An 18,430-nucleotide genomic window follows, 5' to 3' on the forward strand; every position below is an offset into this window, starting at 1 on the left:
CCGGCAGGTACACGCTGATCGAGAAATGGCGGGACACGGAGAGGCACCTGGCACCGCACGAAAACCCCATCGTGTCGCTGAACAAGTGGGGGCACTACGCGAGCGACGTGCAGCTGATCCTGCGCCGCACCGGGCCCTCTCTGAGCGAGAGGCCGACTTCGGACAGCGTGGCTCGCATCCCAGAGAGGACTCTGTACCGGCAAAGCTTACCTCCCCTGGCCAAGCTGAGGCCTCCCAGCGACAAATCCATGAAGAGGAGGGAGCCGAAAAGGAAATCCCTCACCTTCACCGGGGGGGCCAAAGGGCTAATGGACATCTTTGGGAAAAGCAAGGAATCCGAGTTCAAGCAAAAGGTGCTCAACAACTGTAAAACAACAGCGGATGAGTTGAAGAAATTGATCCACCTCCAGACAGAGAAACTTCAGTGCATTGAAAAACAGCTGGAGTCCAACGAAGCCGAGATCCGCTACTGGGAACAAAAGTATAACTCCAGCCTGGAAGAAGAAATCCTCAAGCTAGAGCAGAAGATCAAAAGGAACGAAGTGGAGATCGAAGAGGAAGAGTTCTGGGAAAACGAGCTGCAGATTGAACAGGAGAACGAAAAACAGCTGAAGGAGCAGCTGCAGGAGATGAGGCAGAGGATCCTGGAGTGTGAGAGCAAGCTGAAGGACTACATGTCTCAGATCCACAACATGGAAAGCGGCCTTGAAGCAGAGAAGTTGCAGCGGGAAGTTCAAGAGTCCCAAGTGAATGAAGAAGAGGTCAAGGAAAAGATCGAGAAGGTGAAGGGTGAAATTGATATTCAGGGCCAGCAGAGTCTGAGATTGGAAAATGGCATTAAAGCTGTAGAAAGGTCTTTGGGCCAAGCTACCAAACGGTTACAGGTAAGAATGTCCTTTTTATCCATAGCAACGAAAAGTCAAAGACCTGACTGTAACAAATTTCTCTTACATAGATTTGGAGCCCCTGAAAGAAAACAAGAGAAAGTTTCCACAGTGAATTTGGATAAAAGGAAGAAAGCGTTGCTTTCATTTTCAAATTGCATTTCAGATTTTTTTTGAAGAGCAGACAATTTTCATTTCAGCTGTGTGTATTTTACTCATTCAAACCATCTGAAAAGAAAAACAGTAGTTAGTTCTTTGTCTCAAGATAAACCAGCAGACCTTTTGGTGGATGTGTTCCTGGCCATTCAAATGGAAGGCCTGGGTGGCCTGCAGGGTTAGCGCCGAGTGCCACACCACCTTTCACTTACTCACATGCCGGCTCAGTTTCTTTCCCATCGGTTACAGCTTTGGTTTGCTACCGTTCCCTGACTGCCTGGTGACCTCTGAGGAATCACTTGAAGCGTATGTTCACCATGCAGTGGTCCATGACAGAGAAACACCAGAGCTAATATCAGCCAAACTAGCTGAGGGCAGTGTGGCTGCACCCACGGCAATGCACCTGTCCACCTCGCCCTGCTGAGAGGGAGTGCTCGCTGGCCCCAGTGAGGTGCTGCTGTGCTAGTGGGGTCTGGGCTTTTTTATACCTCAGACAAATAATATCTCCTGCATGAACAATAGGACATTTAGGGCTAGCGGGGGATTGTTGTACTGCTGGGTGCTAAACGGGCGCATAGTGCTCTCAGCCCAATACCTTTAAAAGTATTAATCTTCAAACCCCTGTTGATTGGGGTTAGATATCTTGAGGATTTAGGTCCTAGATCTTGGCAGCTGAGTGCTTCATATTGTTAAATTTCAGGGAAATTTGCACCATCATAGCCTTGTCTGAGGCTAAACTTCTGACTCTTGCTAGGTTTGTCTGCCAGCAAAATAGGTGAATTAAAAATAACAGTCCAAAAGCAGCACCTGGATAGATGGATGTATAGCTAAAATAACTGTTAGCTTACAGGGCTTTTGGTTTAAAGAATAGCATCTCGCTTTTCCTGTCTGACTTGCTGGTGTTCAGGATTTTATTTTCTTTACACTTCAGGCGTTTGTGGCACATGTGTCAAAAGAGAATCCAGTCTCTGGTTCCTTGCTAAAGTTAATGATATCGCTTGGAACTTGATAGAGCATGAAAGAATAAATATAAATGGAAATCCAGCTCCTAGCTGGATGAGGTGAAGGAAAGATTGTGGCTCCTGGGATTTTAATGTGCCACGTAAGATAGGACTGAGGCACCACACATCAGTTTGAGTTGTGATTCTTGCCGTATTCCTGGGATTCACAGTTACTGTGTTCCAGTGCTGCAGTTTCAGTAAGGTGATTCTGCTGTGAATATGTAAAGGGATTTTGTGTCCTTACTCCTGAGCACCTAGAACCATGTCAGTATAAGCTGTTTTTACTAAATCAGAAGGGAAAAAAATGTAATCTTTTTATCCAAAGCAAAATGGTTGAAAACTGTAAGCAGTTTTGGCTGTATTTATCTATCCTAAGTTTCCAGACACACTATGCTTAAGGATTTGCACTAACAGAAAGCATCAAGTCCTCTTTATATATTTTACCTAACCTCGGTAACACTCAATGAGGCTATGATTGAGTTCAGAATCTTTCCCGCTTTTTCGTAGGCTAAGGTTTCACTTTCTCAGGAAAGTTCCTGTTAAATTCAGATCTTCCAAGCTTGTTCTAAACCTAAAGGTGCACTAATCTGGAAGTCCAGGAGAAAATAAACTCTGCTCTGTATTATACAGTTTTGCGGGGAGGAAATAGAGAAGTATTTTCTTGCATGCTGAAAGTTAAATATTCATAGAACTGCTGATTTGAAACTAGAAAAGTTGAGCATGGGTGTTTTTATAGACCTTTCAGTAAGGAAGGAAAGAAAATTTTGGTTCACTAGATTTCGAGTGATAAGAACGGGAAGGCGGCATTTTTTAGTAGCATGTGAGAAATTTCTGGTAATTTGTCCTACCCCTTCTCCTTCATTCCTTTTCTCGAGCCGCCTCAGTAACATTACTTTCCAACAATATGAGGCTGTGTTCAGTTAAGGATCAGATGCAGCACTCTGCTCTCCCTGTTTCTAGAGAAAGATTTTAAATGGAAAAAAAAAACCAAACCAAAATCCCACCCTTTTTCAGTTAAAAGATCTCACTAAAGTTTCACAATTAGATACTAAATTTAAAGAGCTTAAACCAGTAGGATTTGGGGTGATACTTAACATTTTTACCTTATTTCCTCCGAAAGTTGAAAAATGTCAAGAACCAAGTTATTTATGATGTTAGTTCTGCCAACCTGCGTATTTCAGTCATTCAGGTTTTTTAAAAAACCTGACTTCCCTTCAGTAGCAACTTTGTTACAATCTCATAAAACATGGAGCTGTAGAATTAACATTGTAGTAAGTAAAGACAGTTGAGAATTTCCTGTGTCCCAGGTGCCCAGTTGTAGAGTCTAATAGGCCTAAAACAAATTGAAGAGTTTTTCTGTAGAGTTGTCTTAAAATTTGGAGGTGGCCTGGTTTCCATGTCTCAGTCCGGTTTCTCCGAAGGCTCGTAGCCCATGAATGGAAACACAAGTCTAGCACGGGAAGCTGAGCCCAACCACATGATACGCGTTGACTGAACAGGTCACACACACACAGGAGTGGCAAAGCAATTGGCATTTAAAAGGTCCTAATTTAGACATCAGATCAGTTGTGTTAATTTTCTTACTAACTGTTGAATTCAGCCTCAGCTGTGACCTTACTGCAAGTTTAAAATGAATAAGGGCTGTGCTGTTGGGGCGTGTTCCTAGAACAGATCCACAAAACTATTCTCCCCCAATCCTTGTGTGAGTTCATGTATAATTCTGCTTACACAAGATAATTAGGGAAAAGAAGGTTGACCCAACCTCCATCTCTTGCCGAAATGAAGACGTGGCAGTATGCACCGCGTGGAATTGCCCACAGACTGGGCTGGCATGGTACCTGTGCAGCTAGCTCATCCCCTCTGTGGTCAAATAGGTGAAGCCCATCCTGGCTGTGGAAGAGTGCTGCATGCAGCTGCCTGCTAACGAAGCTGAATCAGGGCAGGGAGGGGAATAATTGTAGTCTAAGACTGTCGTAATCTATCGGAGCTGTAGGTTTTGTATATCATGCTAGAATTACAGAGCATTGAGGAAGACCCTAAATGATCATCTCCTGCGCTTGTGAAGGGGTGGTGAACCAGCCAGGATTTGGCCTCATAGTACAAAACACCATACGCGTGCAGAGAGTTCTGTCCATAAAAATTTACACTCTAAATAGAAAACGCAAAGAGCAAGAAGAGAAGGGAGTTATTCTCCTTTTAGGAACAGAAGAACTAAATGAGCTGTCCAAGTCATGCTGGACACTTCTGGCAAAGCTAAGATTTGGTGCCAGACTGATGCTCAGCTGATGTATTTTTTCAGAGTGCTCACTATTACCTTTATTTGCTCACATCTGTTGTGCCAAAATTTTTCTCAGGTAATATGAGAAACATCTGCTCGTCATCCAAGAAGCAAAATAAACAAACCAGTAGTAACCCCTAATAAGTAATGGCGAGTGTTGATTCGCTTTCTAAATTATGAGAGTAAAATACCTTTCAACTCTTATGTTTACACTTGAATTTAAAAATCGAAGGCTTTCCCATCAAAAGGAGACGCGTTAGTTGCCCACTTGCAAATAGAGTCTCGAAAGGCTGCTTTGTGCTCGCTGCTGCTCAGCAGATGTTTTCTCTTTCCTCACAGGACAGGGAACAAGAACTGGAGCAACTGACAAAGGAGCTGCGACAGGTCAATCTCCAACAGTTCATCCAGCAAACAGGAACGAAGGTCACGGTGCTGCCAGCAGACCCCGTTGAGGTGGAGGCCCCGCATGTGGAGCTTGAGAGAGGTGCAGTGCTCAGAATGCTTTTGGCGGGCGGGAGAAGGGGATGGCAATGCATTTACCTGCTGCGTTAATGCTAGCACTTGTACATCAAGTGAATGCCCTGTCAGCGAAGAAGTTAGAAAAATATTAAGCAAGCACAGTGTCAAATATTTCTTTTCATTCCAAGGGTTTAGCAAGCTATAAATAAAGCGCAGCATGTCAGTAACGTCTCTCCCACTGTGCCTGGGCATGTGTTTGTCCCATCAGTAACCCATTAGGCCAGTAGCTTTCAAGTGTGGCCACCGTGGCTGCAGGCATGTAAGCTGGCACGCAGCATGACTGCATGTCTGACATTGCTGTTCATCTGGGTTCTTCCTCTTCTGGGGGGATGTGTTGTCAAAGTAGGAAAAGGAATGTGTCTGGATCTCGAGAAATCCCAGACAGCAGCCGCACGGGAATCGGAGCTAATCCAGCTGGGCTGCCAGCCATCCAGAAGTCCTGCACAGATGGCTGTTACGGCGTGTGCAAATTGACTTTGCCCCTAGTGAGATCAGTGCATTCTGCACATGCCCACGTCTGAATTCAGAATTTCCTGGGCAGAAACACGGGAGCACTTTGAATGCGTGTCACAACTGTGGCACAAGCGGAAACTCCTTTGCTGTGGCTCAGCCTCTGCTGTGGCATGCTTTACCCAGTACCCTGCTTGCAAGGGGCCTGTTTCTCTCAGCATTCTCCTTAGCTGGTTCTGTCCATCCTCTCAGAAAACTTTCTAACCAAAAGGCATTGGGAGGGTAGGGAGGTGGGGGGAGAAGAAAAGACAACCAGGCCTTAAATGTCAGCACGTGCATGAAGTTTCTCTTTCAAGTGGGCAGGAAGCTGGAGCTTCGAGTTACGTATAGGTACAGGCTCTTTCTGCACATTGCTGTGTAAATGTATTGCATGTATCCGTGTGCATGTTCCTCGTGGGAGGGTAATTACATTGAGTAGGTATATCTTTCTGCTGTGAAATGAGTAGAAGGTGTGCACCTTGGATCTCATCACTTCCTAGTCAGGCATTTGAATTTTTTGTTGCGTGCGGCATTAGTTTTTCTATAGTGCACTAAGCGCACGCTGCACTAAGCAGGAAGAAGAGAGGTGTTCTACAGGCATCACCCTTGGTGATGACTTTTCTAACTGCCCTTTTTCTTGTGCAGAGCCAACATTTCAGTCCGGGTCACTGAAGCGCCCTGGCTCGTCGAGGCAACTCCCCAGTAACCTTCGGATTCTACAGAATCCCCTGTCATCTGGTTTTAACCCGGAGGGCATTTATGTATGACAGTACATACCTCTTCTGGAGAGGACGTAGCAAGGTACCCTGGACAAGATACACCTTTGTTTTATTCTGCCAATGATGAATGGAAGAAGATTTTTTTTTTTTAATTTTATTTTTTTTGTTAGGCCACCATGTATTTTTTCTTCTTCCTCCAACACACCACTTGGAGCCATACCCTGTGCACTGATGCTAAAGAGACAGAGGAACTGTCTCGATCCGTAATTGGCAAGGATGAACTTGCTCTCAACACAGCTAGAGTGCAAAAGCCTTCATTTGTTTTTGCCACTTTAGAAGTGTTTGGGAAAGTACTGTTCCATATATAGGCGTAAATAAAAGACTGAGGGTGAAGGAAACCATGTATGCAACTTACCTGAGGTTTAATTTATTCCCTTTAATCAATGGACGTGTGAATGTTGACCTTTTATATTTTTGTTTTTAACTTGTGAATAATCACGTATGGCTGTATGTCAGTCTGACAAGGTGACTTTAATTTGCGTGTACAACCATCCATCATTTGATCACCTACAACAACTTGCAATGCAGAGTTCTGTGGAGTGCTGAACCTTTAAAATGGTTTCTCACCACTGACTTTGTTAATTTCTGTTGTGGGTCATAATACGTCATGTTCCATCCATTGCTACCTTTTAAGGCTTGCAAAGTGAGCTTGTGGGATTTACTTGCTGTTGAATTTGCCTTGAATGAAGCACCTAGTGTTCAAGAGATTTATGGAATTTAAACCTTGGTAAAAATATTTCCAGCATATGATTGAGGATGCACTAGTTAGATGATATTTTATTATATAGAATGTATATTTGAAATATTTTGCCACATTGTATATGCCTTTTGAGAAAAGAACAATGTAAGAAGTTGTCTTCATATATCTTACCAAAAGAGAGCAGGAGGCTTTCACTGTGTGTGATTTTGTACTTTATTTTTTCCACTAGCCATTACAGTGTTCTTGTTTTGCAGTAAATCTTGTTGTTGGAGGAGAAAAAAAACACAGAACAAATGAGCATTCTCCTCCAGCCTTCCAAAATTCACTCAAGTTTTGTGGAGGGAAGAAACCTGGCAGAGTCCCATGAAGTCAATAGCAGAGCTTCTACTGACTTGAGTGGGGCCGGGATTTCATTCCGGGACCCTGGTGTTAAATGGCAGACGTTCAGCCCCTTTGAAAGATGTATTGTTGCTCAGCCACTTACAGAATATAAAGCTTACAAACAGGAAATTCACAGGTTTGGTAGTAGTTTTTTACAAAAAAGGCGAAAAGAAAACATTATTGTATCTTGATGTCACTCTAATGCAGTCAAAGCTAAGCAAGGATTAGACAAAATGGCTTCCACGCAGAAAGTAAGACACTACCCAGTAGCGTGTTGGTTACAGGCCTTGAAATTAGATTGCTGAATTCAACACCAAGTTTGTAGAGAAAGTGACTGGCATCAGTGGGACACTTTGTATACGTTAGGAGGCTGGCCTCACGGACGAGTTAAAGAAGGGATGGGCCTTACCTAGTTGCATTTGGATTTCCTGTTCTAACAGCAACTCATACCGTCCTCTCCACCTTTGAGATCCCCTTGACACGAGAGGGGGTCACCGTGCTTTCAGTCAGTGGCAAAATGACAGAACTCCTGATGTCTTTGGTCGGGTCAGGATTTTACCACTGGTAGGAAACTCCAAGCTTTTTACCATAGCAAATACTTAAGAATTCTTAACTCCTAGCATCCTCTTGTGTTGATTTACTGACGTGCAGATAAACGTTAATTGAAGTTTCCTTTTTTTAAAAAGGAGCTTCCTGACAAATGGAAGTTTTATAAGATACAGTAGAAGATGAAGGACTCTTGAGTGTTTAATGCATTTTTTTCCCTTTCCACTTATTAATGGCATCATATATTCTAAAAATGCTGCTGTATTCAGACTAACAGCAACAGATAAGGCTGTGAATATATAAAGGACCTTTCTAAATGGATTCTGAATTTTTACTGTTTAACTTATCAGGTCTTTTTTTTTTTTCCCCCCCCTTGTGAGCAAACTGGAAAATGAGATGTTCCTACCTGAGGAATCTTTGCAGTGCTCACAGATTTTACTGTTAGTTTATCACAGTTCTGTGCTCATGTTTACTGTGCCCGTAACTTTCGTAACTTTTTATTAAAAAAAAAAAAAAAAAGATTGTGTGTGTGTATATATATATATAAAAAGTGTAAAATATACATAGTTTGGGGACAATATCTGTCCAAGGTACTTGAGCATATATGCCTTACATTTTGGGTTCAATTTACAGAAACAAAATGGCCCTCTCCAGTGAATATCTTGCATCTTCAGCACCTCTTGGTGTTAGAGAACTGAGGCACTCAGCACCTTGCAAAGTTTGGCCCAAATTATGCTGCATGGGGGTGGGGAGAAACACAAGGAAAAGCCTGTTGCAGTTTCAGTCTTGTACTGAGATGAAGTATTTTTACGGCAGATCAGCATACTTACCCAGTTAATGTTTTTGTCATACTTTGTGACTGGTCCATCTCCCACAGATGTCAGTTTGAGCTGAACTGGGCTCTTGCTTCATAAAAACTGCTCTCTTTCTCTGCCAGGTTATTCTTTAAGATGGAGGGAGGAGGAAAAGGATTGAAAGGAAGGGGAAGAGCAGCTTTGGAGGGCTTGAGTTATGGCTTTGTAATAGAATCAAGGAAGGAATTTGCCATTTAAGTTAAAAAATAGCATCTGCTGATTGCAGCAGCTGTTTGACAGAGGGGCCAGCCAGGAGCTGGCTCAGGAGCGGCCACTGCATCATCGTTGAGTGGACCCTCCTTGTCAGGGCTTTAGCACATGTCAAGGTGATCTGAAAACCGTTTACAGCTTCAGCCACTGTTGTGGCAAAGGAGAGGCTTTGGTATCCAAACCTGTCATTTGTGAGACAGTGACAAATTCCCCTGCCCCCACCGTGCTCCTCTTGCTTATTGAATTTCACCCAGGTTAAAGTTCTGTAGCATTTTCACCCTCTCTGTAAATAAACCAAAAATAAATGGCATGCCCTTGCATTAAATGTGAATTGAACAATGTATTACAGTTATAAAAATTCCTCACATTATGGCGTTAAGAGTTTTGCTTCTGATCAACTGCAGAACCTCACTCTTTCTTCACAAATGTAGAAAAATTCATTTTCAGAAGTGTTTCAAACCTACTTATGGGGCATTAGCAGAAAGGAAGCTACACATACTGATTTTAACAAGTGCCATATTATTTACTGGCCAGCATGATAAAAATGGGGTTTTTTTGCTTGCGTTAAATAGTTGAATACACAAGCACTATTTTCCAGTGCACAGGGAATTTATATGGAGAACTCCTGTAATTTATTACTAATGGAAATTAACTGTTACCTCTCTCATCCATGAGGGTACAGTTTATTTTTGCCGGTGATGCTATGTTGTTGGGGGGAAAGGCGGGGGGTTGACCGTTTGAAAAGCCGGTAGGTTAAGGCGAAGGTAAACATTCTGAATGCCCGAGCAAGGGAGAAACCCAAGTCCCACTCTGAAAAGTCAGCTAGGAACCTGCCTCCCCTTATCTTTCAGTGGGACTTAGGTTCCCAAGTGCCTGAATTGCTTCTGGAAATGGTATGTTAGCTTTGAGATGACTTGCTTTTCTAAACCCTAGCAAGTTGGAAGGAAGTTCTTGAAGAGGAGAACTACCACTAGCATTAGCAATATGCAAACATACTTTCTTTGTGAGGTAAGAGGGAAAAGATCCTTTAGTGAAATAAAAATCTCCTCTTGGGGCAATAATTGCCTTGTTTTTAGCGTGAAGAGTATTGCATTATTTTAGTGAACTGGGATCATATGAGTTTGAGCAAAAAAACGGATCTTGTAATTTTTAGTGAGTTATCTTGAAGCATATAAATTCCTGATGTGCATTAACTTGAGTGAATTGGGCCTTAATGATCCATGTAAATAACAAAACTGTATTCAGATATTTTTTCCAGAAAATAGTCTCTAATGGTCTGTACTGTATTAAAATAAGTGTCAAAGTATTACTTTTATATTACACCTTTTTTTTTTTTTTAGAACATTGAAACATGCATGTTTATTCCATTTGCTACAGTATTTTAATGTTTTGGATGAAGGCCATCGGTTGTATGGAGACGACAAAACAATCATTCTGTCTATTTATTCAGTATTGCTGCTTAAAGTTTTCAAAATAAAGCTTTCAATGCTAATATAGTGACTGATTGAAAGCTGTTCTAGCTCTCTTCAGATGTTTTTTTTTTATGTTTATAGAAAACTAAATAAGTGAAACTCGGTATATAAACTGTTAATACCAGCAAAGAATTATTGCAATAATATTGTGGGGAGGGTGCAGGGGTAAGTGTGTGTAGTATATACATAAATGTATGCATGCAGTGAATGCGTTTAGGTCTCAAGTAAATGGAGTGCTGAAGAATGTTCAAGTCCTTTGTGGTCTTGCAAGCAGCTTACACACGCGATCAAACACTGGTTAGTGCTTCATACCAGCGTGCAGCGCTTGTGAGGGGCAGAACAAGCAGAGGTGGTCACAAAGGATCAGCTCGGAGCCCTTTGAACCAAGTGGGATTTAAGCACATTCTTGAGTATTCCATAGATGTGTTTCTGAATTGGGCCAAAAGCATGTTCTGATACAAAAATCTTTCAGTTGCAGCAAGGATGCCTTGTTTCAAGCGTAGCTGGTAGTTCTGAGGTGGATCAAGTATGCCTGCTGTATTTGTAAAGGGTATGAAAATGCAGAGAACGCTAACCCTGATGGTCACCCCGTGAAACTACTAACTAGGGGTTCTGACTGGAAGATTTGAGTTGCTGACGCTTTAACCTAGAGAAGCAATGCAAACTAACTGTGAAAACACGAGTGAGGATTCTATTACTGCTCTGCTTCAATGCAAGATGAAAATCTGTATTATATGTAACTATATTTTTTGTCATTTAAAAAGCTTCTATTTTTTATTATTCTCATGAATGGTTGACAAAAGATATTGGATATGCTCCCATACAATAAACTCCCCTCTGAAACTCTGGGTCTTTACAGTTCATGGTTTGCTGGAATTGCAGCGTACATCTCGCGCACATCTCGTGACACAGCTACTGGAACTCTGTGTGTCAAACAACACTGAGCCTGAAAGCAGGCCAAGGTAATGCTCGGTGTGTCTAGAGCTCAAACGCTTTCGGAAATGGCCGTGTGTCGAGCATTAGGACACAATGAACACTCCTAAATGGCAATTTACTTGGAGGCGTGCGACATACAACTGGTTGGTGTGGGGACTCTATGGAAGACAAGAGAGGTCCTCTACCATAAAGTGTGCACATGCTGTATTTTAATCAGATATAGCCCAGGAACTGTAAGAGAATGGAGTAGCTTGTTTTCAACTGAGGAACTGTTACTGAGATTAGTATTAATCCTGAAAAGATACAATTGGTCAGCGACCCAGAGGAAGTGTAACTTAAAGCAGAGGCAGGGGTTTGTTTGGAGATGATCTGGGAGAGGAATTGAATGTACAGAATCTTCACACAACAAACACCAGGCGCAAGATGCTTCAGGGAGCAGGATGAAATTAAGCTTTGAACAAGGAACTGAAGATCCGATTCAGGCTTAGTCCTTGTGCTGAAGACCGGAGGGCCTGTGAAGATCGCTTGAGATCATTTGAGTTAATCAAGGCAGGGAACTTGCCACAGCTGGGGACTTGTGATTTCAGCCATCCAAATGCAGTCCTTAGTCTAATATCCCAACAAATGGCTTTTCCTAAGCCTACTGGAGCCTAATCTCATTAGATGTGAGGAGAAATGAGCTAACAGTAGTAGCACTGTTGACTGGCGATAAGACAAAGAATGTCATGAGCTTCACTGAAACCCTAGCACGTGGCATTCGTATTGGCAGGACCACGCAAGTTGTAGAGGACCTCTGCTCCTGAGAAGGTACCCTTTTCTGCTTCTGTGCAAGTCAACTGGCTGGGTTTTGTGGTAAATAAGGTTTCCCAGCATGCTCAGTAGAGCCGGGGGTACAGCTAATGGTTCTGATCTTTTGCTTTGCCTTTAAAGAACAAAGTGGTATATTTCTGTGTGACTGCCGCAGCACTAACTAGCTCAGTGTAACTGGACCTCTAATGAGTTGCAAAACCAAGACCAGATCAATGGTCCGTTTCGTTTAGAAGCTGTACTGAGTTCTTCTGCCTGTCACATCTTTGTCACCTAGGTGGTATTTCTCTATAATCCCAATTTTTAATGATTGTTTCAACTAAGTTGTCTAATATCTGAATTAGGGCACAATAAGCAATGGTCCCCATTATTGCCTTTCTTGAAAATGATATATTTTCTACCTTTGGTATTGTAGCTAGCATTAATGAGTGTTTTCTAGGTCAGCCGCTGCTTCATCATTAACTTTCTCCAGAAATATTGGATGTAGACAATCTCACTGGGTCTGTTTTTCCAGGTGGGTATGCAGTGTACTTTTTTTGCATCCTTTGCAGCGAGTTCCTTGTTCTGTGTGCTGTCAGGTCAGCACACTGTGGGGCTGATTTGTTAAATACGAGCTACTGTCCGGTGGGTGACTTGAAAAGAGCCTCTTCAGCATGTGCTAGTGCAACAAGGAACTCGATGCAAACAGAGATGATGATAAACTTAACTGAGCAACCTTACCACTTGTCTGATCAACTCAGACGTTGCCAGTGTCCTCATGCCACTTCTGGTGGGTCTGTCTGTGCCTCCCCCAGGCAAGAAACCTCCTTGCTGTCATATAGACAGCCCTGGTGTTTCCTGTGAATGTGTGTTTGCTCTGCACTGACTCCTGGCTAAGACAGGCGTCCATCCCTTGTGCAAACTGAAGTTTGATTTCTAGAGAGGCTTTTCTGATCTGAATCCCTGGCTATAGAAAGGCTGCAGGGATCTCTGCAATCTCTTGTGGAGTGCGAGAGCGTCATCACAGTATCGTCACACTTTTTGTTTCAGTCATTCTCCTGTGAACGTGTGTTTGCTCTGCACTGACTCCTGGCTAAGACAGGCGTCCATCCCTTGTGCAAACTGAAGTTTGATTTCTAGAGAGGCTTTTCTGATCTGAATCCCTGGCTATAGAAAGGCTGCAGGGATCTCTGCAATCTCTTGTGGAGTGCGAGAGCGTCATCACAGTATCGTCACACTTTTTGTTTCAGTCATCCAGAAGTTGAAGGAGGTGAAATACAGCTACGGCAGAATGGGTCTTCAGCTGCGAGAGCTGGCAGTTGGGTGTTAATCTCCAGTATTTGCTTCGGTCCACACGGGTTAAGTATATGAGACTTTGATTTCCGTTTCCAGTCCTCTGAGTCACAGGTATATCAAGGAGCAGCAGAGCTATGAAAACAGTGTGAAGTCCAATCAGCAGGATGGATTCCTGTACAGTAACACGCTGATGAATGGGATTTGGCCTGCAACAGTTATAAGCTATGTCCTACACCCCTGTCTCATAATGCAATTACTTTATTAATTACCTATGTATTGGCTTGTTCCCCAATAGCATGCTTTCATATATACTGTTCCTGCAAAATAGAGAATGATGCTATTGTTCAAGCTATAGTTTTCCCTTTCTGTGCATCTTTTTTGCATATGCTATTTTGTGCCTATTGTTTCAGCTACGCACTTTGTCTTGCTTTACCCCTCTGCAGAAGGAGGAAGGCAATAAGTAACTGAAAGAATTAGTGAGAAAATGCAATATAAAAGACCTAATATTCAATCCTGGGTCAAGGTGGAGGGAAGAAAAGTTTTCTATGATTTCTTTTTAAAGAGCAAAAGTTTGAAGAAAAATATTCAGAAGAGCTCCAGCTGGGCTTATGAAAGGTCCACTTAAAAAAACCCTTATCCAATGAAACACAAATGAGTGCCAAGAGTTACCTGCATAGGTGTTTTAAAAGGGAGGGCTTCTTGTTAAAACGGGGGGAAGTACACGGAGTAAAACACCTTTAACCTGATTCATATTTGCCCTGAAGTCCCTTTCACTACCTGTGTGATGGAAAGTTAAAGGAAGCATCCAGCTTTAGAGCCAGTGACGTGGTATCACAGGGTACCACCAGTAGCTGTTGCTAAATTAAAATTCAGGCCAGCCTTTAAGTGGGGAATAAGTGGAATTTCTTTGTTGTTGCCTATGAAGCTTCTCAAAAATTAGTACCTGTCACAACCTGCAATAGCATATCCCTTTTATCAGGTGTACCAAACTGCTTTTCATTAAACGTTATGTGCCCAGAAAAGATGATGTGACTTTAGCAGTCACAATCGACCTGAGGTGAACTTTGATCAATGAGGTAGAACTGCCCCTTCTGGAAAGCTGAAGAGAAACCCGAGAACAGCAGCCAACCTTTAACTACGCTTTGTTGCTACAAAGTTGTCTTAACTGTTCTCTTGACCTAGCAAATCTGCATCGTGGTTACCAGGACTATGACCTGGATTCCCCATTGTCATGTAGTTTCTCTCATGTACAAAACGAGCGTGGACAAGACAGCGACACGGCTAAATGAGAAAGGTAACGATGTCCATTAGCTGTACAGCTGGTGTGAAAGGTTACGCTAGATGCAGGGCACCAGATAATCTTGCCCTCTCAACTCTGTCACATCACTGCAATTACAACAAGGTCTACACGAGAGGGCAGCAATACATGCCGGCATGCCTGGAGCAGCATAGCCATGCAGCTAGTTGAAAAGCAGGTTTTATAGGCATATGTAGCACATGACAGAGAATCGTGTAAAATACACAGCATTCCATCTTTAAGTATTATTGTGTCCTTTCTGAAAGAGCATATTTGTAAAGAACCATGTCCTAGTCACAGCGTGTGTGTAGCTGACGCACACATGATGCAGTTTCTGTGAGGAGGGCTCAGGCTTGGTAGCTTTCTGAAACCTGTACAGATGTGGGTCGAAGCATTCCATTTTAGAGATTATCCTGTGCCTGGCGTATTTGCCTGGGACTGGGAAGCTCTTGTTTCGTTTCCCAGCTCTGCCACAGATTTCCTGTGTGTGACCTTGGGCAAGCTACTACAATCCCTCTGGACTGGAGTCCCCCAGCTGTAAGCTTGAGATAATACTGCTTCATCCCCTTTGACTTTGTCTATATATACTGCAAGCCCTGTGGGGAACAGCATCTTGTTTCCTATTTGGCAAATGGTGCTTAGCGCAATGTGGCCCCGATCTTGGCTGTGCCATCTAGGTACTATTGCAGTGAAGCATATTTTTATGTCGTACCGAGAGGATGACAAGAAGTCACTCTGAGTTAGTTTTACGTTACGGTGAGAGCAAGATGCAGACGTGCTGAGGGAAGCTGGAGGTTTCTGAAGGTGAATTCTTGTTTAGTTTAAATGGATTTATTTTTCTAAAGGGGCAAAAAGGAAAGGCAAGTAAAGGAATAAGACTTTCTCATTTCAACTTCTGCTCAACACTATTCTTCTTGCAAAGCGATGCTATTACGAGAGGCAGCCTAAATCCTTTTGCAAGTGCTATGTGGGAGTGTGTTGTACCTAATCGATAGAAACGATTGACTGATCAGGCTGAGATTTCCTTGGTGTGGTCCTAAATGTTCCAGTGTTTCCACAAGTCTGATGATGTTCTAACACTGTGCAAGCAACTAGTAATCCACCGTGACAGGCTGCTATTTCACGGCAGTCCGTGGATGCGTAAGTGCTCTTTGGTATTAGGGGCTGAAGAGATGAAGCGCGCAAGGGTTAGAATTATAGGAGGGTGCCTTTCTTTGGTTGTTTCCTGATTCCAAAGTGTTTTCTACATGCTCCCAATAAATTTAATTAACTAACAAACACCTCAGCTGCACTTACTCTGGAGACCTGCACAGAATGAGCACCCTTCAGCATGCCCAAGCACAGAGACTCAACCCCACTGCTCAGTTCTGAGACTAAAGATCATTTTAAGATGTTGCCATCTGAACTCATTTAGGTAATAATTAGTGCAGCTGCTGGCATTTGACGAGGCAATGAATAATCAGTCCAACGGCATCTTATCTCATGTCCTGCTCAATAAAGTTCTTGCTGCTACCTTTGTCCGTGGTCATCTGAGGAACTGTACAGCAGGAAGCACCTACTTCTAGGAACACATCTCTCCTTTGCTAGGAAAAATGGACTTGGCCTGCCCCAGGCGTGCAGTCACACAGGACAAGCACGTACTTTGGGTGCTGTGAGCAACTGCAAAACCAGGCTCAGTAGCCTGAGAAGCGTGAGTACCCAGTGAAATTGGTTGTTTGACATCTCTTTGTTCATTGTTGGAACACAGCCTAAAATTCCCAAGAAATAAAAACTATCTTCTTATGTTACTATCATTGAATAACAATGATCCCAAGCATATACATTTTTTTATATGTGCACACACACATATATGTGTATGTAGTCAAGTCATTAGATATCATTATCCCTTTTGTCATCTTGGGAAACTAAGGCCCAGGGAGGTGAAGGGCCTTCACAGAAGGAGTACATGCCCTTCATCTCCATGTACCTACTTTTGTATATGGATCTTTCACTAAAAAGTCTGTTCTGATCAGACAGAAATACAGCGTTGTCCAACAACGGTTCAGTCAGGCTGGAGGGCCATCTGGCCTAGCATTCAGCCTTTAGCTCTATAGCAAGAGCTGAATGGGCACAGGCGGCTCAATAGTAAAGAGTACCCTGGTCTGGAGTTACCGAAATAACCTACTTGGAGGGGAAGCTTTCCCTAACCCTTCAGTCAGAGGTTAAACCTCTTCCTGATAGCAGAGGATTTATCTCCCTTCCAAACTAAGCAATCTAAGCACTTCAAAAGAAGTGACTCTTAATCTCTCCTTTTGCAAGCGTTGCGCCAGGTTCGACCAATAAAGCTTTTACCTGTGAGATCTAATGAGTCTGTTTTAAACTTAAAGCTTTACTCTGCAAAATGAGTGTCTTCATCTCCGTTGATTTTAGCACACTGGTTTCAGCATATGCAGAAGGAGTTCAGCTCCTTGCAGAATTAAGCCCATTTGTTTTAAGTTCTTTGGCGGGGACTGCAAAGCGGGGAAGTCAAAATTAACACCAATAATAACAAGCTATTCTATGATAAAGTGTCAGGTTTGTGTTTTCTTGTAGTGCAGATCATCAAGACTCCAGTTACCTCCATCAGTTTTTCACCTTTGATATGTACATTATTCTTAAAACTCTGAACTAAGAATAAGGGAAATCTTCCTGGCGTTGTTCTGTCTCATTTTGGCTATAGAAATGCACATGCTGTCTGATGCACAGCAGATGGACTCACTGCATTTCACTGCCTCCATGTCTGATTAAAGCTGAAGGTGAAAAGGTAACTGAGGGGTATTACTAAAAGGAACTCCATCTGAGCAATGCAATTCTGGAGTGGCTGTGTTTGGGGTTAAAACTTTGAGTCTGTTCTGATTTCTTCTTCAGGTAACTGTACTTAGCTTATTGCTTCTCTTGTCAGCATATGCAAGTTACCTGTTTTGCTAGAAAAGCCGTGCAGCAAAACTAGAAAGAGCCAACTGTGATTATATTTAGATTTGAAGCCACCCAAGAAGCTACAGTGGTTTGAAACCATACACCCAAAAAAGTTGGCATTTCACAGTGGTGTTCCTGCTACGGTTCACTACTGCGTGGCTGAATGGCAGCTTCAGCTACCTCGCGGTACTGATAACGGGGACAGAGCAGAAGGAAAAAAGGGTTCTCGGCTGTGCAGCACGCAGTTGTGAGGCAGTGGTTCTGAACGGCCTTTCTGCTCCTCCTGGCCCAGCCAGAAGCTTGAGACTCTCCTGTAACGTGGAGGTGCCTTCAGTCAAAGGGGCAGGCGTGCATCTTGAAGGCACTGTCACATGGACTCATTGGGAGCCTCTGGGGAAAGGGAGGAGATCCCCTCTTCACAAGCTTGGACAAATACAAATGATTTGACTATACCCGCTAGGGAAAATGCTAGGGTAGCCCTAAAGTACTAGCGTGCCATTCCAGACCAGGCAGCTTTGTTCCTGGAGAAGGTATAGATTATCTCAGAGTAAAGCAAAAGGAAGGGAGGTGCAGTACCTTCTCACTGACTTGACAAGCAACTGAATTGCCCTCTACCCCTTTGAATGTATTGCCCTGGGGTTGCTAAACTCAAGCAACCCCATGACATTACTGTGTACTTTTAAAAACAGTTATTGCAGACTCAGCATGTTCAGCAACCGCAGCAAACAGCTTGGAAATACCTTCTGGGCCTGGCGGGACACTGATGGGAGCACGCTTCCCATGGATGGCTCCTGGGGCATGGCACACAGATTACTCTCAAAGGTCATTTTAAATAACTGTACTTACCTTGTAATTTACAACACCGGAATTGGCCCCATGACCAGTTGTGTTAGGCATTTTGCAAAGCTACTT

At 43.0% G+C, this 18,430-nt stretch overlaps 1 protein-coding gene across 1 annotated transcript in view; it reads left to right on the plus strand.

The window, feature by feature from the left end:
- Positions 1–11,107, plus strand: part of RASSF8 (Ras association domain family member 8) — a 54,184-nt gene extending 43,077 nt beyond the window's left edge. The window contains exons 3-5 of the mRNA XM_009279027.1: positions 1–884; positions 4,659–4,803; positions 5,973–11,107. Of these exons, the coding sequence (XP_009277302.1) occupies positions 1–884; positions 4,659–4,803; positions 5,973–6,094 (1,151 nt within the window). The 3' untranslated portion in view covers positions 6,095–11,107. The remainder of the gene's footprint in view (positions 885–4,658; positions 4,804–5,972) is intronic.
- The last annotated feature ends 7,323 nt before the right edge of the window (positions 11,108–18,430 follow it).

This window comes from Aptenodytes forsteri, unplaced genomic scaffold (assembly GCF_000699145.1).
Source record: "Aptenodytes forsteri isolate BGI_AS27 unplaced genomic scaffold, ASM69914v1 Scaffold241, whole genome shotgun sequence".
Lineage (NCBI taxonomy): Eukaryota > Metazoa > Chordata > Aves > Sphenisciformes > Spheniscidae > Aptenodytes > Aptenodytes forsteri.